Consider the following 27,615-nt stretch of genomic DNA (forward strand, 5'->3'; position numbering starts at 1 on the left):
ATGATGGCTTTTATGTAAATTTTAAATTTTACAGTTTGTGGGAATTGAGTATCTGCTCCTTCATTATGTATTATGAAGGTCCAATCCCAGTGAGCTTCTGCTGTAGGGGGAGGCGTGCCTCCTCTGTATAATGTATAGGTAAGTCTGTGAGATGTCTTCTTGTCCCCCATTAAATTATACATTTTTGAGGGCCATCTCATCCCTTGTTGCTGGAAAAACTTCCCAGTGTTGGCTCTTCATGAATTGTGAAGCAAAGGAATCAAAGCATGGAAAATCTCCTGACAAGGTTCTGCTTTTATAGAAAACCCCATTAAGGGTGCCACTGCAAACCAATATGTATTTTATAAACCTAAAAACTAGCAAAGCTGTTTTTGGAATAAATGTCTGCCAAATTAACATTTATTGTTCAGCAAATCAATTGTTGGTGACATGGATTTAGATGAAACACTACATCTTCCCACTTCAGCTATGTGTTATAAAGGGCCAACCCTGATCTATTTCAATAGTAAGAAGGGTCAAGTTCACCCTGTACATGCACAGCCGGAAATCTGAGGCACCCTTAAAACCTATGGTGACCCATCATGTGCTGAAGTCCATGGTCAGAAAAAAAAAAATCCAACCGCATTAGCTGAGGTACTTTGGTAGATAAAGTGATTGCAGACACTGGTGTAACGGAAGCTAGTCCAGTGGAGACCCCAGCACGTCTCCCTCAAGTCGAGCATAAAGCCTGAGGGCTTTTTGGCTAAGATCAAGTGAGTACCTGTGAGAGAGGGAAAGCTTGGTCCTCTGGTCTTCGGTGCTGGGATAGCATGAAGCCCCGAAGTTGCAATTTGTCCCCAGTCTTTCGTCCAATTCTGGGCGCTGTGCATGATGGTGCTGTGTGAGGTTAGGCGCACCTCACCTTTTTTGTTGCACATGCTGGTAAGAGCTTTTTGCACTTCGTACCCCTACATGTACTCTCTGTATACAGTAGCCCCAGTCTTATGGCTAGGTGTGCAGTGAATACAGTGCTGGGGCTTCCTATAGTTTTTGAGGGCCCCTGCAGCTGTTTTGCAGGGAACCCCTGCATTTTTTTGTTATGCCATTGATTGCAGATATTTTTTTTCTGTAGTAGAGTAGTACAGGCCTATTGCCTTCGGAGCTGACCATCCAATATGTGCAAAAATTGATTATATTGTGTATTTTCACCTACATGTGCTGTGTGCAAACCACCTATGTACTACCAGGTTTATTGTATAAACTTACTAGGGGTATACCGTAACAAGCCATGGGCATTACGCAGTGCCTCTTGGGCAATCAGTCCCCCGGTGCCCTGCTCAATGGGACAGTTACAGATCTTTGCTCTCCCCAAAGGGCTCACTTACACTACGGAGTGTGCCAGCTCAATACAGCCTCCATAGACTGCATTAGAAGGTACTAGGTAGGACGCAAAGCACTGGAATATCGATGTCATACTCCAGTGCTCCATGTGACACCTGCGGCAGAGAGAATAAAGGGGGTTAAATACATCGCTGGCATTCTAAACGTGTAATAAAGACGTGCCGGTTGCTTGCGCTGCCCGCCAGGCCCCTAAAAACTTATCTTAAACTTAAAAGTTTATTTTATTTTTTATTTCTGTGTTGACTCCATTTTTCTCTTGGGCGGACATGGCTATATCCGTTTTTCTTATTAAACGTCCCATTGCATTGTTTGCTGATCATTGTGTTTTCTTATAAGGCAGTTCACATGGAAACTCTGTCAATAGGTTACCATAAAGGGCCCTCTGTTCACTTTCACCTGGCCTATGCATGAATAAGTTGTATTGTGAGGTCACTTTTCTGTGTCACTGGACTCTTATTGTTTCTTAAACACTGTAAGTTGTTTGCTGCGTGGACTTACTGTTCCATTGTTGATCTGCGTGCTTTCTTTTCACAGTGGGTTTTCTGTTTGGTGACTCGAGCGCTGCTGGAGTCGGCATACACAGAGCGTTGTTGCCATGGTAAAGAGGAATTTGTTAACCTAGGGGGTTAGGGCTACGTACGCAACTCCATACACGCTACGAATAAGGATAGGCACAGAGAGACAGGTTGCAACAGGAGCCACGATCCGTTCCCACACTCCGGCGGCAGGCGCCCGCTCACTCACTCTTACAGCCGGGGAGTGGCCGTGGAAGTAGTGGGCTGTCCAAGCTGCGCTGCTTGCAGGGAGTTGGCTCGGGTCCGTGCTGAGTGCAGTCTGCCCTGTTCTAGCTCGCACTCTTCACTAGCTTTCGGATCTGCTGTTCTGGACTTCGTATTTCACACCACATAGGAAGATCCAGCTCCAGATCGCAATGAGTTCTCTGCTCCTTCAGGGGCCACAGGTTAGTAGCGATCAGAAAGGCTTCTCCTGGGTATTTAACACAGGACATTTCCTTGCATATGGATATGGGCGACCGCAAAGAAAAAGTGGCCACTTTCAGAAGAGCCATCCTCAATCATTGTTAAAGTGTGGAGAGCTGACCCAGCTTTTAACAAACCGTAGACCTCTGTTATCCATTTCTATTAAACACTTTTCATAAGACTTATATACTTTGTCATCTTGTGTGGAAGAGATGCTGATATGTGTATACCATAAACTTCACATAAGTATACCCATCTATATTGTTTGTTTAACTGTTTAAACATAAATCTAGTTAATTCAGCGGTTGCAAGTGTTTGGTCAGTACCCTGGCATGCAGGGGTTAAGTGTATTTAATTAAAGTCTTTTTAACCCATGTTTTTTTTTTAATATGATTCTGTTTCTATATTAAACAGGATATAAATATACTTTATACTATAATTTCTATACTGTTATTATTTTGTAATGCATTCCTTGACTTTAGTATAGGTTATTGAGGTATGCCTGTCTATGGGATGGTTTGCATTACATTACACCATTATTATCCAGAAAATAGTTTGCCTGACCTACTTGGAAAAACCTGTTCTCCTTTTATGAGTAACAAGTCTGAAAAACAGAACAGGTTGGAAGATATTGTGATGATTTTCACAGACAAAAAAGGTTCTATGGGAACAAGATAAGTTTTTCATATTTAGGGTATTTCAGAGTAACTTATTGTCTGTACAGAAGAGACTTCTCTTCCAAGCTGAATAAATGAATCTAACTCTTGAATTCTTTGTTATCCATTATAATGTGTAGGAGTTCTTGAAACTCATTGCATGGAACAGCCTTCAGGCAGAGATGTTTATGTACGTAAAATAAGAGACGTTTAATGAACACTTGAGGCACGCAGGACTATTTTATTTATTCTATGGAAAGTGGGTCACCAGGTTAGAATACATCCCCTGGCACCTTAAAGGGGAAAAAAGTATTTGGATTCCTGGGTATCATGGGATTTATAGTTGGTGATCTGCCTGTTGCCGGTGAGTACAATGGTGTATTTAAGGGGTACTGACCTAAGGACTCCATTTAAATTAGCCCCTCTTTCCTTTTCTCTTGAGGATCGGCTACTCAAGTATTTCTTTTTCCCACAGTGTATCCTCTTTGTGCAGGCATATTATCTCTGACGTGGGTCGTGATATTTTACCAGCTTCACCAATGGTTTGCTGCTTGTTTCATTCTCCTTCTAACTGTCCCAATTAATCTCCCAAACCTGCAGATTGCGTTGTGGCCCTCCAGGATTCCAGCTGGCCCAGCAAGGTGATCCGCACCTGATAGTGTCGTGATAGTACCCCATGTCTGACACCCTAGTGGTACAGATTACTTTGCGGTATTTCCAGGTGTTTACAATATACTGTCAAACCATGGAATAGCTCTGTAGCGATATATTTCCCAATAATATCAAGTCCGTAGACCTGTGGCGACGCAGCTTGTATAGTTGCATACTGGTGTATGCAGGTGAAAATTTGTCAGATCCAGCACATAGTATGGATATCATAAATAAAGGTTTTATAATTTTTGCTAAATGTATTTTGTGAGAGAGAGAAGGCCAGATAGGTTAGGTGGCTGTTGTGACATCCAGTTCAGCAGGTCTGCCCAACACAGTGTGGTTAATAGTTGACAAACTATTGTAGAGTACAGGAACAAAACCAGGGTCTGGAGTGGCATGGTAATGCATACACACTTCTGAAAATGAGTTGTTTCCGGGGGGGAAAATGTTTCATACACTCCACAAAGTACTCTAGGTAAAGGGTAGATATAAAGGGATACTCCAGCTAGCATATGCACTTTAGTAGCTAAGTGGTCCCCCTTGCAAGTACATGAGGATATTCAGCAGACTCCAACCCCATATGCAATGCATTTGCTTCTTTCCCTGCCCGTAGTTCTTTTGGTTGCAGGAGATGGCTTCGTCTGAAGACTTCTTGCTCATTGGTAAGAGTTGGTGGGTGTCTCGTGTGATGCCATGTGTTCGTGCACAGAAAGTATGGCTGCTGGCTGCTTACACAGTACTTGAGCCTGGATGGGTCATTAATCTGTTCCTTTTAAAAATCTAACTATTTTAATTAAGTAAAATAGGCTGTTGACTAATACTTTTTATAAGCCTTTTATATATCGTTTCAAGCTATTGACATATTGAGCAATTATGTCTGCTGGTGGATGATTACGTGCTCAGAAAAAAATGTATATAATCAATATTCTTTAGTGACTGGGGAGTCCCATTGTGACAGGCATCAATGATTAACTTGACCGAAGGCTCTAAAACCTGGATGGATTTATGAGTTCTGAGTTGTGCAAGTTCATGTTCACGATAACTGGAACTCTTCTTAGCAGCTGAACTTCGTAGGCTTGTAAGTCAAGGTTGACTTTTGCAGTAGGCGTTATCCTGGTGTCTCCCAGATTCACTTTCCAATTCCATTTTTTGGGCTTAATGACTGATATTCCAACACCAATCCCACCAAGACTCTGCAGGCTTTACTGCCTTGAAGCAATTAGTAAGCCCTAGACTTAGGCCATCGCTGTGACTTAATGGGGTTAATAATAAAAACTTGGGTTGTTCCCCGCTATAGTATTGCCTCTTGCTTGCTTTGACCCACACTATCTAGAAATATAATGGTGGGAGTAGCTGTGCTTTTGTCAAATTGCATAAGCCTCTGATATGAACACAGTCGCACCATGACATTCAAATACAGAACAAAAATTGAAAGATAAAAGACCTTAGTTTATGATTACTTGGCCACTTTTACACATCACATCTGTGAACAAGATTGTAAAATACACATAACGGCTCTATCCTCTAGCATATAAGCTTGTCTTAAAGCCCCTTTTTTGATGTGACGCGTATTGACATAACACTAAGTGTCACTTTTCTTCCCTTTGATGTATTTCTTTGATATCGACTTATGATATTAGGTGGGTATCCAAACCTCTCAAGATTACAATAATATGTATTCTAAACTAATTTAGATAAATTAAATGCATTTTCTAAATGCCATACTCAGTTGAAGAAATCGGTAGTTTAACCCATTTGAGTACCAACGTCTCCTTTTACGAAAATGTAGACTCCTCAAGTATTTTTTAAATATAGACGTGATAGGCAGAAGGCTTATGTTCACATAAACACATCAAGTCTCCGATTGCTGCTGATTGGCCAATGACTAATTGGTAATATAGACTCTTATAGGAAAAGCAGTGTCTGTCTGTGAACAGAAATCCGTGTGTGGAGCCTCCAGTTCTCGTGAAGTTGCTGGTTACTACGGCAACGGTTAAAACTTTGTTTTTATTTGAGAAAAAAAAAATCTTCCCTTTTTGTGCGGTGACTGATTCATGCTTGCATGCAGGCTTCAACTAGGTATTTATGAAAACAGATAAACCTATTCTGATTTTATATATATATATATATATATATTTATATTATATCAATATAAAATAATTTGATTTATATAGCATCATCATATTCCACAGCTCTGTACAATGGGCAAACGGGAGGACATTACAAGTAGTGCCTGCCATCTTTAGCCTTGGTCGTGTTGGGACGTATGCATGGTTTTACTGACTTCAGGGAGGGATGGTAACCATTCGCGAATTACAATGTTTTTTGGAAAATACTTCTTCTTGGGGAAACAAAATGTACTTTTTCTTTTAAAAATGAGGCCCGGGCAGGAGAATGGAACATGACCCCTATGGTGTCCGCTGAATGTGCGAATGTCTTGTGTGTGTCATTCTCTCCACTGTGTTGATGTTGGCAGACAAAATACTGTAACTGGGTGTTTTCCCCTCTTATTACCACAAGCTTTTTCCAGCCTTGGGAAAAGTTCACAAACTTTTATTTTTTTTTATTATTATTAAAAGAAATTGAACTATTGGTAGCTGTCTCCCAAAAAAATTAATCCAGCTACAAAGAGAGATGATTGATTTGATTATGTTGTTTTTTTGCTCATTATGTACATCAAATAGGCATCATCTTATTCTGGATGCCCAAAGATGGTAATTTTGTATCTTTTTATTTTCTCTCTGGCTGTGAAACTTAGACAATTCATATTTTTCTTCCACCTGTGTTCTTCTTAAAGGATTGATTGATCTTTAATGCACTCCTGAAGACTTTTAGTGCTAATAATAATCTACGCCCACAATGAAAAGTAGAAGCCATATGTATTTCTTTTTCATATTAGTTTTTAATTTGAGCTTTGTTCTCACTTGCAACTATACTAATCACATTTTTAGACTCTACATATTTAATTTGCCAAGTGCGTGTGCCAGATAACAGGTACAGATAACTGAAAATGTTACGTTACTCATTTTAACACTAATTATTTTTTTTTTAACAGATGTAGGCTATGCATTTCAATGTTTCATTTCTTCATAGCCAACTAGCCGAGGCTAACTAACGAAGAGTTATTATTGCCATAGCAATCATTCGCCTTTGCCTGCTGATTGGACCATTCCGTCGGTGGCTATGGTGATCATACCCAGTGACGTATTCTGGCCTAGGCTTACGGGTAGCCTCGGGCCAGTAAAAAGGGAGATCACAGATCTCCCCAACCGGCCTATTAACACTACGGAGGGCTGTGGCCAGGCGACACGGTCCTCCATAGTTTCATTCTACCTCCCCTCAGACACTGCTGTCCAGAAGTAACGGCACATAGGGGCCGGTAGGCAGTGCTTCCCTTGGTTAGGCCTAAGGCCGCGGCAAAGCAAAATAAATCTCTGATTATACCGCTGTTTGCCCTGCACCAGAATCTCTCATTATACAACGTCCATAGTTATGCTATGTAAAGTTTACATATAACTTAATTTTGCCATTTTCTCTGGTTTTGGCATGCTTGATTCTTCGTAAACAAATGTTACAACTTTGAGTTTGTTTTGTTAAATGTTTTATTACTCCACCTTCTAATGGTTCTTCAGTAGTAGACAGGTGGCTGGGGGAGTAGTTGCAAATGAGCAGCTAAGCATTTGTTTTCACAAAGAGCGACAATAGTTTTTATTAGCATAAGTTGCTGTGCCTGGTAGATTGTCGGTTATATAGTAAAGCAAAAAGGCGTAACGTCCAAAGGAATTCGGATCTGAAAATAATTTTCGTTTTTGAGCAGAATTCAGAGGGTGAAGGAGTGGGTGGGGTAAGAAGTCGTCTAATAAACAATAAACACAGTAAAGGTACATTTGGCTGACGCTATGCTTAGTGGGAGTTATGTATTAAAGTTTTGTAGGTGCAAATAAGAGGAAATAATGCTCAAAATTGAGACCCCGCCAGTGTATTAACAAAATGTTAGGAGTCATGGTAAAATGCAGATCTTAACCCTTTCATGGCCAAGATCCTATCTACTAGAGCTTTTTTTTTTCTTTTGCTGCAATTTTATTATTGTATGAATAAAATATAAAAAAAAATAGAAAAAAACTTCGTCTACAGATCAGGTGTTACTGATAAAAAATGAACCAACATCATACGGTAATATCACACATGCAGAATTTTAAGTTTATTTTTCCTAGTACTTCTTCTGCGATACATAGTGTGGCTTGTCGATACCTAGCATTGGCCCTTTTACCTATTGTGTAATACACCCAAACTCCCTCTAGATTGTAAGCTCCTTTGAGCAGGGCCCTCGTCACCTGTTGTCTCTGTAAGTCATATTGTTATGTTATATACTACTTGTTATGTCCTGTCTACCCATTGTACAGCGCTACGGAATTTGGCGCTATAGAAAACAATAAATAATAATTTTTTTAAATACCGTATAAATTAATCGGTTACATTTTTGTGCTCTAATTTTGAACTCGGGCTTCCGATGTCGCAGGTTTATCACATTATAATTTTTCGAATATTGATTTTTGGAAAAAATGGGTTAAAATATAAGTTTAGTCCAGGGGGTTAGTAAACCTCAAGTATTTTTTTTTTAAGACTTTAATCAAAACTTGATGGTGGCAGCGAGTCCTTTTAGAATTTGTGTAGTGAACAGGTCGGTGTTACAGTGAGCACCTAAATACAGGCCCCTGAATAAAATGTGGATGTTTTGGAAGCTGGTCTTCTTACATTTTTAATTATATGGCACACTTTTGCATTATTATTGATAAATTTTGGGGGGGGGAATCTATATCTATAATCAGGCTATGGTATTCCTTATTAGTCACTGCTGCGTGTCTTAATATATATCGATCTTGCCCTTTAACTCAAAACAGGCACTGAAGATTAATGCCTATCGATTCTGGCAGGATCTGAACTAAGTGTTAGTCTTTTTACTGATTTATTCTCTTTATTCATATATTTGTTCTAGTGATGTGATATGATTGATGAATATGCTATGAATTCCCCTATTCATGTTTCAGAAGTATCTAGACCAAGTATTTCCGGACTTGTCTCATGTTTGATTGTGTAAGAGGGATGTCTAATGCTTTTGTGCACCTGGTGATTTTTTTTTTTTTTTCCCCCGACACTAAGGCTGCACTGATTATTACAGACCGATGGATCACCAACATACTGACGTGAATGAGTCCCGATAACCTGCTTTGTTCTAGTGTTTGCTGTGTTTTAAGCTCTTTGAAAAAGACATTCTAAGAGCACACATTCGCTTTTATTGAAAAAGACTCAATTTTAAAGGTTTATTCACATGAAAACACAGGAAATGCTTTTTTTCTGTTTTTTTTTTTTTGTTGCAGCAAGCTATCAGTGTTTTGCTAATGCGGCACATAAGTATTCCTAGAAAAAAAAATATGAACAAAATTTAATAGAATTTAAGAATTACCTTTTTTGGAGGGGTTTTAACGTTCAATAGTGCTAAGAATGATGTTGTATTCCTTTTACAAAAAATGTTAAATTCAATAGTGGGTGCAAGTTAAGCACCTTTATTTTATTTTACAGGTCGGTTTTCCCAATAGTATTGTGTAGTGTAAAAGCGGTATCAGTGGGAGTCCTTTCTCTCGGCCCCTTGGCCCTTACAGTAAATCTGGTTCAATGCAACATTCTATGATCGGCTGAACACTAGAAGAAGCTCCCTGAAATCCTGCAACATTCTTCTATATCTAGGGTTAAGCAAAATGGGCCACGTGAACATTTTAAAGGGCGCACACCATATGCATTAAATTGGATATGCCAGGTTGAGTGCCCTTTAAGCAACACAGTATTAAAAATGAAAAGCAGGAAAAAAACAAACTGTTGCCCTTCAGGTGAAATCTTATTCCGGCTGTTTTTTAATGAACTGTGCTATTATGTCTACTCAGTGTGACTTTATTTTGTGTGAATCAATGCGAGAAGAATGAGGTTCACACATAGCCCGGCTCATCCATTAAACATTGCTAAATGTAAATACATATCTCAAGTGGTTTTTTACCAATACTGAATGAAAGGGATAATGAAGTGTAATGTAACTGCTGAGGCGCAATATTAAATCTAGTATTACAATCTTGACATTTCAGATAATAACCATGGCTAATTGGCTATACCAAAAGAAAAGAGTGAAAGCTGATGCTACATTAGTACTTGTCTAAAACAAAGGTTGTACAGATGTATCTTTTTATTTCCAGATTTTGTACATAATGCAAAATATTAGAAATAAATATAGCCTTGGTGAAGGGAAGTGACTCTGCGTTAGTTTTCTGCTTCTGTAATATGCAGTCCATAGCGTGCTACAATGGTGGCAAGGAAATAAGTGTGGCACGCTTGCCAGTTTCTTTTTTCCTTCAGCTTTATTAAATTTAGTCTTATCCCAACAAATGCGTGTTACATTTTTATATATATAATGCATTTCAGTGCTCTGTAGTGCTTCCATTGATGCCAATGGGAACTGAGCTCCTTCTGGAATTAATGGGAGTGGCAGCAGCCAGTTGAAATTTAAGATAGTTAGATGTCAATGTTCAGCTTGCATGCATGTGATTGGCTGCCACTGTAGTGGGAGGGCTACCAAGCATATACAGGAAGCATACTAAAGTACTCCATCGTGGTTGCAGCACAGGCAGCTAGAGGGAGGAGGAAAATGGATTGGCATTCATTACAGATCACAGTTGGGCTGGAGTGGGTTTTTAAACATAATTATTTTCGGTTTCACTTCAATGCTGTCTGGGCTTGTCCAAATCAGGTCTACAAGGGCAATGTACAACCCATCTCATGTAAATAAAATTTAATGAACAGTTGCGGCATGGTTTTTTGGAAAATAAACATTGATTTTCCCTTTTTTCTGTAATGTTTTATGTGAAAGACACTTTGTTAACAGACTGTTAAATATAGTTCTTGGCTAATAATAACTATGGAAACTCAACCGGCATCCCTCCAGGTTTCAGACATCCAGTGTCTGGCGCACGGCTCTGCAAATGAGCCACTAGTGCAGATGGGCACAGAGCCTTTTTCTGGGTGGAAAAGTTTAATTCTTTCGACTTGAAAAACTGAGTGGAAGTAAAAGGGAGGAAGCATATTAACAGAATTTTCCAGATAATCTACCGAACTTTGGGAGGAAAAAATCAGACATTGACTAGTCTGAGTGGGTGTGTATGTATATATAATAGAATGCACACAAGGTATTTCATCTTCTGTCTAATTCATCTCCCGTCTCCTGAACCCTATAAACCAAGCTGACATAAAAAGAGCTGTTATTTAACAGAGAATAAAATCAAGCTATTCACTGACAGTATTCTTATTTTCAGCTTGTACTGTTTGTCAACAGAGCCTAAAATTAAATCCTTTTAATGAAAAACCAACTGAGAAAAATATGTCCCTGTGTATTGTGATTTGGTTCGTGCAGTACGGTGAAATGTCACTCACATAGTATTAAACTCGACACTCCGGAAAGTCTAGTCCGTCTCTCAATGAAGCTTGGACGAGTGGAAGTGATCAGAGAGAACAGCAAAACTTGAGAAAAAAACTTAAAAATTGTATATATTAAACAACTAGTGTATTTATTTTGATAGTAGTCATACTGAGCATGCATGCCTGTGCCCATATGGCCCTACCACCAAAGAATACATATTAAAGTACTATGTAAGTATTTTAACATTCATGGTTTTCCTGAAAAAGCCCTTTCCACTAACAATCTGACTGCTTGAAATCTGCATATCCATGTATGCCGTGACCATGTACTGGATAAAGGGCGATCATCACCCCATAGAATAACACAAGTTCCTGCTGGTTGGATCATCTCATTGGTTGCTATATTAAAATCATTTTTCACATTTTATAAAATTACTGGTATCTCTTTATGCATAGTCTCTCATGTATTTTTAATAAATCTTGGTCTTGGTAATTAAACACCTATATTGTGCTATGGATATAAGTAAATATCTTTTAGATTTAGAACTCGTAGGGTTGAAGCTGAACGCGTCCTTGACACTGGCATTGTTTTAGATGTACACAATTTTATGTATGCAGCTTGTCTTGGCTGGATCCAGAAATAATTATTTAGAGATACATTTGTTTTGTATGTAAATGTGAGCATTTTTTATACTTTTATTTTGTGTGTTCATTTTGGAGTCTTCAACTTGAATTTAGTATCCAAAATCACTTAAGCAAACTACAAGATGGTAATGGATGATGATGGTGTTTTTATCCAAACAGTTATGCAAACTAATGTGTTTTTTTTTTTTTTTTTAGAAAAATAATTGTCCCCTTCTTTTGTATCCATTGTAATTTTTTTCAGAACATACTATCCATGCTAATCCCATTGACATCTCTACTAACACACTAACGCTTCTAGTTTGATTTAACAGTATTGGGGTTGAGCTTCTGCGCTGTGATCTTTTTTACCATTTCTTATGGCTGCCCATGGTAGTTTCTCGATGGCAAATGCACCCTCTATCAGATAATTGATAATTCTCTGCATTTGACCCAGAATCTCGGTATCCGTTACTAACTTCTTGACCTTGCCTACTTCTTGCCCACTTCCCTCACACTGCCCATCCAGCATTTTCTGTAGTTAAATAAAATGTCTGGGCCTGTAAGGATTCTGTTATATAGATGATAAAATCAGTTTTGTATTATATCAGCAGTCTTCATCAAAACTCCAAGGTAAAACCTTTCATTGTTAAGCTTTGAATTTCACCTTTCCTTTATTGATCGGTTAAGAAGCACCAGGTACCGACTTGTTTGTGCAAGGATCAATTTAAAGATAATTGATTTATGTTGATGGTCATTGTGTAGTGTTCAGTCATTTCTTGGTAAGTTTCTTTGCTATTGTAGCTTAAAGGGGAAAGCGATTTCTTTCAGCATCGAACGCAGGTTTTATTTCATCTTGTTTCTGTAAACTTCCTTTATCCGAGACCTAGGGGCTTCCACCTACTAGTAGTAAAATGCACAATAATAAAACTTGGGGTACATATGCTGTCTTAGATTTGATAAGTTAGATACGGATGCATTAGCGTGGAAGTATGCTAATGCAGTATGTGACCAAAAGTATGCAAACTCTTGACCATCGCACCTGTATTAGTTTGTTGGACATCCCATTCCAAAACCTTGGCGTGGTAGTGTGTGCCTCTGTGCCACAGCAGGACAGGACACAATAGGTTCCAAATAAAGTCTGTTTTATTTCACTCTGCAGTTGAATTATCAGTCTCTTAACAGCAGAGGATCAGAGCTTGTTAATAAATGGCAAATAAAAACAATTCTTTTTACACATAGGAAGCTGTAAAACTCACTTCCGTAAATTGTCTATTGTAAATCCATCATGTAGCATTCAGTACCAACCTGAAGACTTCCCACAACAGCCTCTCAGCCATATTAAAAACTGCAGCACCTTTTAAACTCTGGTGTGCAGCTCCTGCCTGTACAATGCGGACAGGATTTTTAAGGCCTGACTCCCCACTCTTGTTTTGAGGCTTTAACTGCTTGGTGCTTTGTTTGGTTAAAAGGTTTACACTCTTTTTCACACATGGGCGTTATTATGGAGTTGGCCTCCTGTTTGCGGCTCTAAAAGCTTCCACTCTTCTGGGAGGGCTTTGCACAAGATTTGGCAGTATGCTTGTGAGAATTTGATCTCTCAAATGCTCTTTTGGCTGAATGGGCACAGACGCTGATGTAGGATCGCAGTTGGCATTCAATCTGATCCCAAAGGTGTTCAGTGGGGTTTAAATCCATGCTCTGTGCAGGCCATTTGATTTTCTCCGCAACAAACTCATCCAACCATCTCCTTATGGGCCATGCTTTGTGTACAGAGGCACAGCCATGCTGGAAAAGGAAAGGCCCTTCCCCAAACTGGTTCCAGAAATGTTGGAAGCAGTCTTTGTAAACTGTAGAATTAACATTACCCCTCACTGGAACTAAGGGACCCAAACACTAAAAAAACATTCACCCCCCCCCACAAAAAAAACTTTATAGCAAGCGCTATGCATTCCAGTAGGTTGCGTTAACCCAGATTCACCCATCAGACTTCCAGATAGCGAAGCATGATTCATCGCTCCGGAGAACATGTCTCGATTGGCTGTGGCTTTACACCACTCCAATGGTATTTCACACCTATTTGGGACCAAACATCATGGCATGCATTAGTATTTCACTAAGACCATAGTTCAGCAAAACCACCAAATAAAGTAGCCAGCCAAGTCCTATAGCCTAAGCCATTCTATGGGATTTAGAATAGGCTTAAAAGATAGTATTGTGGGAGGAGGCATCCTCCTCGTTTACATCCTGCGTTTGTGCGCAGCCTAGCAGATGTTGTATAATTAGGGCGATGCACCTTGAAATATGACCCACATTGTTCTATTAGCATAAACTATCTAGTATTTTAATCTGCTAAAATATTTACATTTATTTAGCAGATAGAGCTGGTGCATCTGCTTGAATAACTGTAGCTTTCCTTGTAAGCTGAATGTCTCTACCGACTGCAGGATTTCCAGTTATTGGTCAAATTCCCCTCCGTCCAGTGGCGTCGCTACAGGGGGGCAAGGGGGGGCAATTGCCCCCCCTAGGTTATTCCTTGCCCCCCCTGTTGCCCCCCGTCGAATTTGTAACCACCCAGGACAGTCCCAGTCAGGTGCTAGCGACGGCACCATGCCGTCACTAGCACTACCCTACCTTGATGGAGGTCTGTGGACCTCCATCACCACCTACCCCGGCGATCTGCCCCTCAAACTGAAGGGCATCACCGGGGCCACCCGATCCGCCCGGTGACGTCTCACGCGATGACGTCACCGCGCAACTTTATTAACAACTGACAATTGTCAGTTAAAGAGGTATGGGGGCATGCTGCTTGGATGCTTGTATCTCAGGCATCTAAGCAGCTACATACCCCCAACGTATACCGTTGGAAAGGTAATCGCCTCACCTTTTCAACGGTATATAGAGTGAAAACAAGAATAAAAAATATTAAGTTAAAAAAATAAAAATGTAAAAAAAATGATTTGGGGGTCTCTAAAGGGAGATAAAAAAAGATCAAAATGGCCTAGAGACCCCCAAATTAAATTATTTAAACATAAAGTAGTTTAACTTAAAAATAAAATAAAAAAAAGAAGTTTAAGTATTCTAGCTTCATGATCACTGTGGTAGCCAATGTTACCACAGTGATCATATAGCTATAAAAAGTTACATTCCCTTTTTAAAAATGGCCGATACTAATTTTTAATCCTATGATGCCTTTGATCATGGGGTTAAATTTAGCCAACGGTAGAGGGAGGCAATCTTTGAAATCCTGATGAACTGCAAATATTACTAAAATCAGCCATTTAGCCTGTGCGGTATGTGAGTAACCATCTCATATACCATATACCTTTAATGCCGTGTTTTTATGTGAATTCCAATTGATTTATACCTGCAAAGCTGGGTTTGTGTGTTATTCTGTAGATCCATATCTGCTATGCTATGTTTCCATACATTATTTATGTATACCTGCAAATACAGGGTTAATATGTCTTGTTCAGTTGATTAATACCTGCAATGCTGTTTCCATGTATTTATTTGATCTATACCTGCAATGCTACATTTCATATATTATTATTGTATACCTGCAAATACAGGATTTGTATGTCTGATTCTGTTTATTTGATTTATACCTTCAGTGCTGAGATCACAAGTGAATTTCAATTGATCTATACATGCAAAGCTGGGTTTGTGTGTTAATGTGTTGATCCATACCTGCTATCGGCAGCACAGTCTAATATTTATATATATATATTTATATATATATATCGGCAGCAGGGACTAATATTAATATATATATCGGCAACTGGGGCTAATATTAATATATATGGGCAGCAGGGGCTAATATATATGATATATATCAGCAGCAGGGTCTAATATTAGGCCCTGAAATCATTTAGTGCAAAAGTTAAGGTATTGTGTTGTTTAAAGGATTTTAAGGATTAGTCGTACTAAATTGTGGCTTCAGGCTTCCCATGTTGAATGTACAAGTATTGTATTGGCCAATAACAAAAGTATCATTCCATAGCACATTACTTTTGGCAATATATATATATATATATATATATATATATATATATATATATATATATATATAATATATATGTGTGTGTGTGTTTTTTTTCAGTGGTATGATTTAATGGTGGAAATTATTAATGCCCCCCCAGTTTGACTGTGGTATCTTGTGTGCCCCCCCTATATATTGTTTCTAGAGTCGCCACTGCCTCCGTCCGATCCACTGTGTGGTATGAGAGCCTAATTACGAGAGAATGCTGCAGTACAAAAAATAAGACACAGGATTTTATTAACACTGACTTTTTAAATGAAACCGAAAACTGTGATTTGACAGTTTCCAGGGTGTTGCTATAGAAACTATTGCCAGTATTTCACTAACTGCATGAAATCATAAAATGTTGAATATTTAAGCCATATAAAATGACTGATTTTGAAGATGGCAGTCAATTAAGGTAATAACAATAATCCAAATTATTAATTGATTTTGTTGATATAGTGCCTTAAAATTCCACAATTGTACAATGCCCCATAGACTGATTACATTAGTGAATAATCTATTCATTTACTGTTGTACCCTGACCAGGTTTGTCTACATAGTATTAACTAAAAGAATACAGCACTCAAGCAATATAGAAATATATATTTTATTATAAAACAAATATTGAAAAGCAAGAAACAAATATTAAAAATACATTTGAAACCAAAACATTATAGAAATAAAATAGACAATAAAAATATAGATACTGGGATTAGTATACCCAAAAAGAATCCAAAACTAAAATAGGGACAATCAATAGACCATACAAGAAAGAAATAAGGTTTAAAACTCTCACTGTAGATTAAGTTTTATGCCTGGCCAGGCTGGCGCCAAATGCATAGTATATTAGACTTGTGCATTCTGATTTGTAAGTATTTTAACAAAATCTACCAATTCCATTAATTTGTACAAATGTCCGAACACTAGGAGGGACCCCAATTAAACAAATTAAAATGAAGCAGAGAGCTGTGATATTTTTTTTTTTTTTTTTAACTTTATTTTATTTTTCTCTGCAGAGACTATTAATAAGACCTCTGATTTATACTATTTGTGCTTGTAAGCTTAAGTATTGTAAATGTGTGGGAGAGATCCACCAATAACTAGGCTTTTTCCCTGCCATGGTGACCACATTGGTCGTGTTTTGCAGGACACACGTTTAATATATTGCTGATCAGTACAGATAGTGTTACAGTGAGATGTATCAATGAGTAACTGGTTCCCACAAACTGCAGGTCAGCAATATGTAAAAATGATGTGTGTCCTGGAAGAATTGGTCAAGGTGGTCACTCTGTCTGTAGGTCACAAAAAATTGCTCAGCTGCTGCAAACTTTTTTAGGGTACTTTGCAGTAAGGAGCTACCCTCTGCTGTAAGGAGCTACCCTCTGTCTTCTTGCATATTTTCTGAATGAAGACAGACGATGGCTCTTTTTTCCTTCCTTCTCCTCCCCACTACCTGCAGATCCTGTATACTGACTTATCTGCAGACGTTTCACAACAATCTTATCAGAATTTCTTTATAGAACAGACAGTAGGACAATCTGCCTTTATAGTGTGAGTGTGTCCATTTGTGTTTCCCCATGTGTAGGTGGTTTGGTTAATAAGTGTTACAGGTGCGCCTAGAGGTGTCAAAGTGTACCAGGCCATTTAGTAAAAAGTTCAATATTCTGATAATGTTTATTGGCAGAGATTACAATCTAGAATGTGAACATTGTGACCCTGAAGAAGAACTGATAAAATTCTGTCAGTCTCAAGTATGGATCAAGAGAAAAATGCCTTACTAAAATAACACTTATCACTTTTAATAAGTAGAAAAAATAATTAGTCGCTTTATATCATAACATATTTGTCAAATCCAGTGCTTTAGACAAGTTCTGCTTTCTCTGCCGTTCTACTCTGATTGAATAACAAAATGCTGGTACTTTGTACTGGTTTAGGAACTCCAGATAAAAGACCTTCTTATCAGTGATACAAAGGTTATTACTAATGTGGTAACTTCACATGCAGAAATTATATATATATATATTACTGTATGGTACGTGAGCAATTTCTAAGAAATGCGGGGGTCATCGAGCCAGTCTTGATAGAGAGACTGAAATACCGAAGGGAATGATCAGTTTGGTCCATTATATACAGTATGAAGACAACAGAATAATTGGCCTTTTTCCCCCTGGATGCCATGCATACATTTGCATTTTGCTCACCTTGGAATGATCAAGTGTATGCAAACGTATTCCACATCTCGTGCTGCGTTGTTTTTATATATTCCTCAGACCCTTCCCCCGAGAGAGTAAAATGTTTAGGGATAATGCTCACTGAGCTGCTCATGGGGTTATTTTGTTAAGGGTGTTCTCCGAAGTTGGCTATCTCTTTTCAGATGTCAGAGGTATATACTAGGCATAGCTTTAACCAACACACGGTGACATATGTGATCTGTTACAGTGGAGACACATTATGATTATTTCTTGATTTGTTATCTGTCCTCACCCTATAAAAAAAACCGGTAGCAGAAGTCTGCATGTGAAGCATAACTATTATAGAATAACATATGAATGAGCGTCAGTCTGGTTGCAGAGGTCCATGAGGCCATGTGAAACGATTCTATTCCTTCTTCATGCAGTTAATTTCCTGCTGAACCACCCACGGTAGAATATCCTTAGTCGAGAGAAAATGATTACAAAATAAAACAAACACAAATAGCAATTATAAAATCCATATTTGTCCCTTCCCAAAGTATTTGTCTAGAATTCTTCCTCAGACGTTCTCATTTTTCCTGCCCATAGTGGAAATGGCTCTCGTAGGTCATGTGCGAGTATCGTACCATTTTACACATAGGTAGACGACTGACACTGACTACGTTTATTGGCATCTGTCTGGTAAGCATGTTTTCTATTGTGCTGAAAAGATAAGACTTGTAAATGTAATCACATGTCAAAGATAATCTCACCTGGTCAAAAACACCATATTTTGTAAAAACAAATGCACGTACAAAGAAGTGTTGCCTAGTTGTGCTACACTATAGCCAAACTTCTGTAACTTTGTTACAATGAATGGCTTTTGTACCGAATGTTACCAGTTATCTTATATTCTGTATGTCTGTGTTGATGACTGGCAGTTTTACAGCTAGTTGGACACCCCGAGGACTGAAAACAATGAAGACGTTACTTTAGAACACCTATAGTCATCTTGTCAGCATGCTGTTTATTTCCCAAACTAACTTTAAGAGGAAGTGTTTGCTATTTCATCAAGTTGAATAACACATGATTTGTTAATCACACAGATAGCTAGGTTTAAATTGCGTGACTACACGTTGCCTTTACACATTGGCGTGTGGACTTTAGGAACCTCCAATCTCATACAAGCTACTGCCAAAGTTGACTGGTCCCAAAGGTTATTACCTTAGAAAGGGTGATGCAACAGCGGTATACACGTACACTTCAAACCCGCTCTGTCTATATTTTTTCCGCAGTTGAAGGACTTCTGACCTTAACTGACCATCAAAAGACTGTTACAAGAATGGACTCAAACTATTGCATCGTTTTTTCCTTTACCTTCTCTATGTATTGTCTATTAGATTGTCTTTGACTGAAAGCTTTAGTGTTGATTCCCAGAGCTTCATTTTTCATACTTCATACCTCCTATGCATTTTTTCTCCTGCCAGCCATCCATTACTCCACACTTCAAACCATTAAACCGCTGATGCGTGTTGACTTGCACAGCCCTGTAACATTTTTCCCTGCGCTTCTAGCCAGCATAACGTTTTTCGTCACCTGGTTGCTATTTGGGATGGGCGGATTCTGATGGTAAAGAATGAAGAGCGAGACTATGTGTGCGAACAAATGTCTGTCTCTGCGGACGGGAAATAGGATATGGAAGTTTGTCTCCAATTATCCTTCAGGCCTTCAAAGTATTTATGCTAGCTTAAGATGTCAGACATATCTAGTGAAATATGAGAGGTACTTAAACCATATTTGAGCTTCCCTTTCTGCTTCTTTCTTTAATAGGAGAGCGTCTGTCTGTGTGTGTAATGGGTATTTGTATGTATGTATTTAAGCAGCACACCTTCCAACACATACATAAAAAATGGTATGACTGACTGACTATAATTGACAGACCAAGACAAACTTGCAATCTAGAAGGATACAGGGAAGGAAGAAGTTATTTGCCCAACATGGCTTTACTATTGAAGAATGCCTGATATATATACATTCATATACAGAAACAAATATTTTTGTTTGTCAATATCAATTATAATTAGTTTGTGAATTAGTAAACACAGCTATATGCCGTTTACCGGTCTGTTTTCTACTTCTGTGTAACTAGTGATTGGTGCTATGTTGGGTTACCACAAGCTACTTGATATTTTACCTGCCATTAAACTTTTACCCCCATGAGGGGCAAACATACCAGCCCGGAACTAAAAGTTTCCATGGCGGTTTTTGTTTTATCTCTGTCGTAACCACCCAGCTGACTGGCTTTGTTTGTGCGGTGCAAAGGTTAAATTTGTTGTCTGTGGTAACAGAGACATTCCTTGTATTATTGATCCCATTCCCCACAAGATGTTATCAGGAACCAAATGTTATATTGTTTTATTACTAAGAGACAAGGGCCTTTATATCTTCTATCCATTTAAATACCGGGTGTTCGTCATATACAAATAGCGTCATTATTGACATGGGGGTGGTAGAAAATACTTATTGATAAAGGGTACCACCTGGCCCAGAATAAAAAAACAAGACTCGGTTGCCTAGGTTCATTAAACAGTTCCTTCTACAAATTGTACAGGGCACACTGACATGGTGACATCCTCTGTTTTGCTTTTGGGGCCACCAACGTCCCCAATCGCTGCCCTTAGATTAGTTGACTAGGGCCTGCATACACAACAGTTTAGTGCAGGTAACTTTGACCAGGTGGGACTTAGCGGACTTCAGTGGAGACTCAACTCTGTTCCCAGCAGAAGTTGAGGAGCTAATCACGACTGACACTTTATGGAACGTAACACCGCTATACAATCTGGTGGCTGAAATAAATTCCAAATATTGAGCAATTTTTTGATCTGCGATTAAAGATGTAGCTTATATCTGACATATAGATGAAAAATATGGGACAAGCAGAGAAATCCACCTTACGGCACATAATTAAGTGCATGAGGCTGTTGTGTGACATAACAGAGTATTGTGGGTGCATGCGATTTATATTTGCTAGCGATTTATTTTTTCTCTTTTCTCTAGATACAATTGATATCCTACTCAGAGTAGACCTTGTTATCTACACATTTCTGGTCTCCTTTTTAATAAACTGTTACATTAACAAGAATATGTGTCAACAGATCACCTAAATAGCTTTTTGGTTGCCTCCATATATTTTTTACAAACCCCATCACAGAGCAAGATAGCTATCCGTATAGATAGTCTTTACCTTGAAATGTTTACAGTTCGTATAGATGCCCGATATGATAAACATTGAACTGAGAGATTATTGATGACAAGCATGTTATTGTCAATTTAACAGTAAGCATAACAAGAATCTTGGACCAAATCATTCTGTGCAACTTTGAAAATAAGAACATAATTTGTCCCATTGTCTTCACACAATGTGTAGCAGCTGCTCTTATATCCAGCCCCTGTTGGCCATTTACATCTCCCTCTTTGTAAAACAGAAGCATCCATTGCACATATATGTATTACTATGTTACAGTTTAATAAGCATGAATAATTGTTCATGAATTCTGTGAAATGAAGACAGGATGGCAGACCGAAACATCTCATGAGAACACGTGCGTCCCTCAATGCATAAACTGTATGCTAAAATAGCCATGCTTCATTAAGCAAAACATTTCTGCTTTAATTAACATGTTTTTGGATACGTAGCAGCCGTTTTATTTCTATATTTAAAAAAAAAATGTCCTAGTTTCTTCTTGGATGACCTCTGCTGACAAACCAATGCTCCTGGATGCTTTACTCCAAAAGCTAGTGATAAAGTATATTTAAAAACGAGATGTAGATATGACGGTCAGGGTCGATTCTAGACCCAATATAAGAGTCACGGCTGCTCACGTTTTACTTTGTGATTCCTAATATTTTAAGCCTTTTTGCATAGATCTCCATAAGTGCCCTTCCTCTGTGGCCATTAAAAAGGCTTTCATCCCTGATGTGGTTTTCTTACTGCTAAGGTCTATGCTGCTTTACTCCCACCCACATCTTTAACTTTTGCACCAAAGCTGGTGCTTCTAAAAATATTTTTTTTTCCATACATTAAAGGGACACTGAAGTCATCATATTCACTTTAATGCATGTGATAGCTGCATGGTCCCTTTAAACGTTTACAGCCTGCAGAATATGCATTTGCCCACCTCTCTGTCTGACGAATGCATATTGAAGTACTCAGAGTTTTTTAATGTGCAGTGTTCTTTAATTGGGAGTGCCAAAGACATTAAACTATTGAATACAGGAGTGTTGTATTCCAGCCACGGCTAACTTTTTATTTTGTGTTTTTGAAGCTGTTATTTTCACTTTTATTGTCTCTTTTGCCAACAGGCCCCTCTGTCAACATGTCACTGAAACGAGAAGGGCAACTTGATTCTTCTACATTAAAGAAAATTGCTACAGACATGAGTAATTTCATAGAAAACCTAGACAGCAGGGAGCTCCGCTTTGATGGAGAGGAAGTGGAGTCCGACTCTGCGAACGATCCCAAAGCAAGCGGTAAATAAATACAGATTATTGCATACATGCTTTAATGTATATTTCTCACCAAAGTTGTTATAACAAGGACCAATAAACCTAAGAGCTGCTGAGCCTTGCTGCTTCTTGCTTTTCAGAATGTTTGTTCCTTTTTTTTTCCTTTTCATTGTTGGTTTATTTGCATGGGGTTTTATTGGAAGCTTGTATTGACAATGCTTGGTTTTTTTTTTGTTATTAGGTGCCTGCATTCCTTTCTCCGCTATTTACAATACTAAAAGCTTCAAAGAGCCTGACCTGCAGTCATACCTTTTAGGCTGCACCATCAAAGTCAAAGTTCTAGAAATGGAACGTTTTGCTTCATCTTCCTCCTCGAAGGTTGGTTTTAAATATAGAGTAGCTATGTAATGTTAATGTAAGATTGTTTTTTATTTTTCACAAGTCACGATTTCACCTATATTTTCTGAAAAAGTATGATCTTAAAATTAAAAACCTAAAACATTGCACAAGGCGGAATAGTTTGTCAGGCCTGCTAAGAATTATTTCTATATTTAATAATAGCTTTTAGATAAATTATTCTCTAACACAAATGTTTAGAGTTATACGTATCTTGCGCTTGTTGCTATGATTTTCTGTTGGAAGAAGCAGCTTGTTGCCAGTGGCGTGTTACCCCGGCTTAAACTCTGTTTAAAATGTATCAGTGTGTGTTGTGATAAACTGCATATTCATATAAGGCTTGTAGACCAATAAACACAATCAAATTCCCATTATATATATATATATATGCATGCAAAATGTCTTAATTTACGTATAAGATTTTTAGTAATTATTATCACTTAAAGGAAAAGAAAACTTTCAGTGATATTTTGCCAAGTAAATTTCTGTTTGCTTTGGATCCTTTATGAATGCAAATGTTGCGCTGTCTACGATGTAAACGGGTTCATTCATTGACAGAACGTGTTCTATTAAGCTTTGACTGCACAGAAAGGCAGTGAGAGATATTAGCAAGAATAAAAGAGTGCCGAGAAGAATTTTGTCCCTCAAGCTGAACACCAACATATTAAGCTTAAGTTGTTTTAATCGCTAATTCACAGTATACACTTATACACGTTTGTTGCTGTTGTGCAAATTTCTCATAGGATACATATGTATAATAGCTATATTTTTTTTTAAGGCAAATAAAACCAAATACACAAAATTCATTGAATTTCCTCAGTTCGTACATTGATTTTTACTGTAGCGGAAATATAGGTTCCTAATAAAAAAATCTTACTTTTTATGTTTTTAATATATAACAGGCACCCATTCTAAATATTTACACAATAGAGCTGACTCATGGAGAGTTCACATGGCAAGTTAAGAGAAAATTCAAGCACTTTCAGGACCTCCATAGAGAACTCCTTCGCTACAAAGCATTCATCCGAATCCCTATTCCTATTAGGAGGTATGTCTTTAATGTTATGGCCTGTGCATTTAAAAAAATACTATAAGTGTAATGTAATAAGGCTTATAACTTGCACTGTTTTCAGCCATACAGTAAGAAGACAGACAGTGAAACGAGACGATGCCAGGTCGATGCCAAATCTTCCACGTAACGCAGAGATTGTCAGAGAGGAGCAGTCCTCAAGCAGAAGGGTAATTATGCTACACAATTTAGAACAACGTTTAGAATAACAGAGTGCTGTCGCCCTTCAGCCTGGGTGAGTGCTGTCGCCCTTCAGCCTGGTTGAGTGGTGGCAAGTCCTGCCATGTGGTCCAATAACAGAGCAGCAGAACACATTTCTCGCGTATTGTCCGTTTCTGTCCAAAACATTTACAGAATGGGAATGTATATAAAGCCAATTAAAGAAGCACATACATTATCAAGCTTGGTTATAAATACTGCCTAAAGTCCGTGTTAATGTGTGTAGAACTGGAAATAAACCAACAAAAAAAGCTTTACAAAATAACCCAACATGTTCAAGCAAGGGGTTTGCCACCCTTCTCCTTATAAACATTTTTTTTTATTTTATGTTTTATTGAAGCCCACAGGTCAGTGGCTTTGCTGTGAAAACCAAAAAAAAAGTGGCAGAAGGCCACAGTGGACACCATGTCCCCTTCTTTGTTTCTTCCATGGCCACACTTCCAGAAGTGATATGCGAACCCCTTGCCTCCACTTAAAACTAAGAGGGTAGCAGAGGCGTTATTAACACCTACATGTATGGGCTTTGTCGTGAAGGGGTTAAATACTGTAGATTGTGAGTATGGTTGGCTTCAGGCCCAGACTGGCCATCTTGAAAACCGTGCCAATGCCTGGTGGGCCTGTGCCAGATGGCCTGGCCCACTTACTGTTTAGTGCCACTCACACAGCAGATCTGATACTTTAATGTGTGGTCATGGACTGGATACATCAGCTGCAGAAGTGTTGGATTGTAATGTGCGGTCACATGTATCAAGCATAAGGCGGTTACACTTCGGTAAGGGCCAAAGGGTTAGGGCCACATTTACTACAGTTGACTGAGCAGTCCTGAGGGGTTGTGTGCATCCCCTTAACTGGTTTATTTTATTTGGTGGCCTGTTCTGAAACAGATTTTTCTCCTTTGTGTTCCAGAAACAGCTTGAAGATTACTTAAATGCACTGTTGAAAATGCCTATGTACAGGAATTACCACGCAACAGTAAGTAATATAAGGTTACGCATTATAGCCTATTGTTTCTTGTTCAGAATGAATCTTGTGTGCATGATGTATTGTGAAAAACCTATTACAATTTTGACACTTTGCTCTCTGCACAGCGAGAAAAACATTATATAACAAAAAACAATATTAATTTTGCATTACCCCAAACACTGTCCTGCAAGGCTGTCCAAATATTCAATCCCCAAGGACGCAGCTAGATTTTAGTTGTATAATTGCCATTGCGTTTGCTTATTCCCCAAAGTGTTTGTTAGTTGGCAGGAGGAATTGCAGAAGAGCTGTGGTTTTTGACTGCTATTCCCTGAAAAATTTATTCTGCAAGTAGGGCTACACTGCATGGTTCAGTAAGGGTATTTTCAGGAAATCTTACCAATTGAACTATGCATTATACAGGGTCTTCCAGGTGCTCACTGGGTTGATCCTTCATATTGTATAGCAAAGGTGGTGAGATAATATTGGAATGCCTCCTTTAGTGAATAAACCCTTTATGCTCAGTTGTATGCATCCCCTCACAAAGGTATTTACTACAGGGTGAGTGCCTTTCCCTCATGCAAGTTGGTAAAAGGGCAACTGTCTTCATGTGGTGAAGACAATTTTGTTTGACCAGAAGAGCTTGCAGAGCCAATTCTGCAGAATGCAGAGCCAATTCTGTAGATAAGCGGATTTTGGAAGTTGTCTGTTTACCAAATGTCAAATTATTTGGATTACATTAATAAATTTATTTTATCTTATCACCAGTTTTGGGCCTTGGTGTGATTTGTGTGCCTTTCATTTTCGATGTCTCTGATTTTGTGCACATGAGTTCCTCTTTTCCCCTGTGTGGTTTTTTTTTTGTGCTGGGACATCTTGTGAATCCCTCCATCATCAATAGCTATCTTATACAGCACTCTATTTGCCAAAAAAACACAATTGGATATAAATATCATGAAATGTCTCCCATGCCTGCCATTGTTATTGGTGTGGATCACTGAGAAATACTTTAGGTGCCCGGTTCATGGCGTTTTTACTTTTTCTGTTCCAGTATTCACAGTACTGTTCTCATTGTATGAATTCGTGTGAAGTCTTTGGTTTAGGTTGACCTCCAGTTTCCTGTCTGTTTGCCCCCTCTACTCACACACATTACACTCAATCGCCTCCCTTTACTAAGAAAAGCATGGCTCTGAACCCAACTAATAGACGGATGCTTTCAGTGTGGGAAAGAATGTAACCATGTTCATGTTACTTTTCCCAGAGAGAATTCATTGATGTCAGTCAGCTATCTTTTATCCATGACCTTGGACCAAAGGGCATGTAAGTTTTTTTTTTTTTTTTTTTTTTTTTTTTTTTATTCCATTTTTGAGTTTATGAACAATGTGATGCTCAGATCAAATATTTTAAACAGCTGCTGATGTGTATTACTAGGGCTTTCCAATGCATTATTTATACATCTCTATTGATTTAAATAGCACCATCATATTCCACAGAGTATTCAAAAACACACAAAAATAAACATACTCATATGTACACTCAATGACATTTTGTTATAAATATGAGTACTTAATCACAAATGCATTTCTATACATTGAGAAGCTCTCACTGACCGCCATACTCCTGCACACAGGGGTGTGCATGCTCCTTATGTACCAAGGCACTCCTTCCCAATTGTACCTCTAAGGTCCATTAGACAAAGCGGTATAACTGACAGGTAGAAGTTGCTAATACTGAGTAGAATTACGGAAGGGCGTGTTTGTCAAAGAAAAGGATGGCAGAAAAGGGCTTGTGACCTAGTCGTTCTTTATGTATTGACCTCTCAGACTGAAATGCATTCTAGCTTTCGTTTTGTAAAAGCTTTTACGAGCAGCATCACTGAATCTCAAATGTCTTCTATTTAACTGAAAGCTGATCCATAATCAAGTGGCGTACTAAGGATCTCGGTAGAATAACGTGTGTTTGTTTTATTTAGTGAAGGCATGATCATGAAGAGGTCTGGTGGTCACAGAATACCAGGTTTAAATTGCTGTGGTCAAGGAAGTGTATGTTACCGGTGGTCAAAAAGGTACTGATCTGGTAATTCTGATACTGAATGGCATATTATATATATTATTTGCCTGCACATTCTTTTGTTTTAATGTCTTAGCTTCTACAAAGGGCAAGCTGTCCAGCAATATAGTTGGCTAACATCATCTGTGCAAGCAGTCCGTGTCCGCTCCTGTGCTACATAAGCTTATCAAAAGTGCAACCACAAAAAAAGTATCTGGCCTTGTTTGTCTTTGCACTGTAATGTTCATGGAAATTTTGCTGAATTGGAATTGGAAAGTTTGTCGATTATTTTGGCACTGGGCCCGAATGAACCAAGAGATCTTTTAACATTGTATATTAAAAACACTGCTATTTCCAGCGAAACAATAAATTGTCCGGATTATTTTCTCTTGAAATTGTGGCAGACCTAGGATTTGCTCAGACTTCACTTTTATCTTGACGAGACAAAATCCCACATAGAACCTGGAGTCTT

The 27,615-nt window shown here is 38.4% G+C and overlaps 1 protein-coding gene across 2 annotated transcripts in view; it reads left to right on the forward strand.

The window, feature by feature from the left end:
• The first annotated feature begins 2,198 nt into the window (after positions 1-2,198).
• The window catches only part of PLD1 (phospholipase D1), a 52,565-nt gene continuing 27,148 nt past the window's right edge, over positions 2,199-27,615 (forward strand). For both annotated transcript variants that reach the window (XM_053459374.1, XM_053459373.1), the window contains exons 1-8: positions 2,199-2,341; positions 22,307-22,474; positions 22,692-22,828; positions 23,749-23,894; positions 23,980-24,085; positions 25,041-25,106; positions 26,356-26,414; positions 27,067-27,159. In XM_053459374.1, the coding sequence (XP_053315349.1) occupies positions 22,321-22,474; positions 22,692-22,828; positions 23,749-23,894; positions 23,980-24,085; positions 25,041-25,106; positions 26,356-26,414; positions 27,067-27,159 (761 nt within the window). In that variant the 5' untranslated portion in view covers positions 2,199-2,341; positions 22,307-22,320. The remainder of the gene's footprint in view (positions 2,342-22,306; positions 22,475-22,691; positions 22,829-23,748; positions 23,895-23,979; positions 24,086-25,040; positions 25,107-26,355; positions 26,415-27,066; positions 27,160-27,615) is intronic.

The sequence above is a fragment of the Spea bombifrons genome, chromosome 3 (genome assembly GCF_027358695.1).
Source record: "Spea bombifrons isolate aSpeBom1 chromosome 3, aSpeBom1.2.pri, whole genome shotgun sequence".
NCBI lineage: Eukaryota > Metazoa > Chordata > Amphibia > Anura > Pelobatidae > Spea > Spea bombifrons.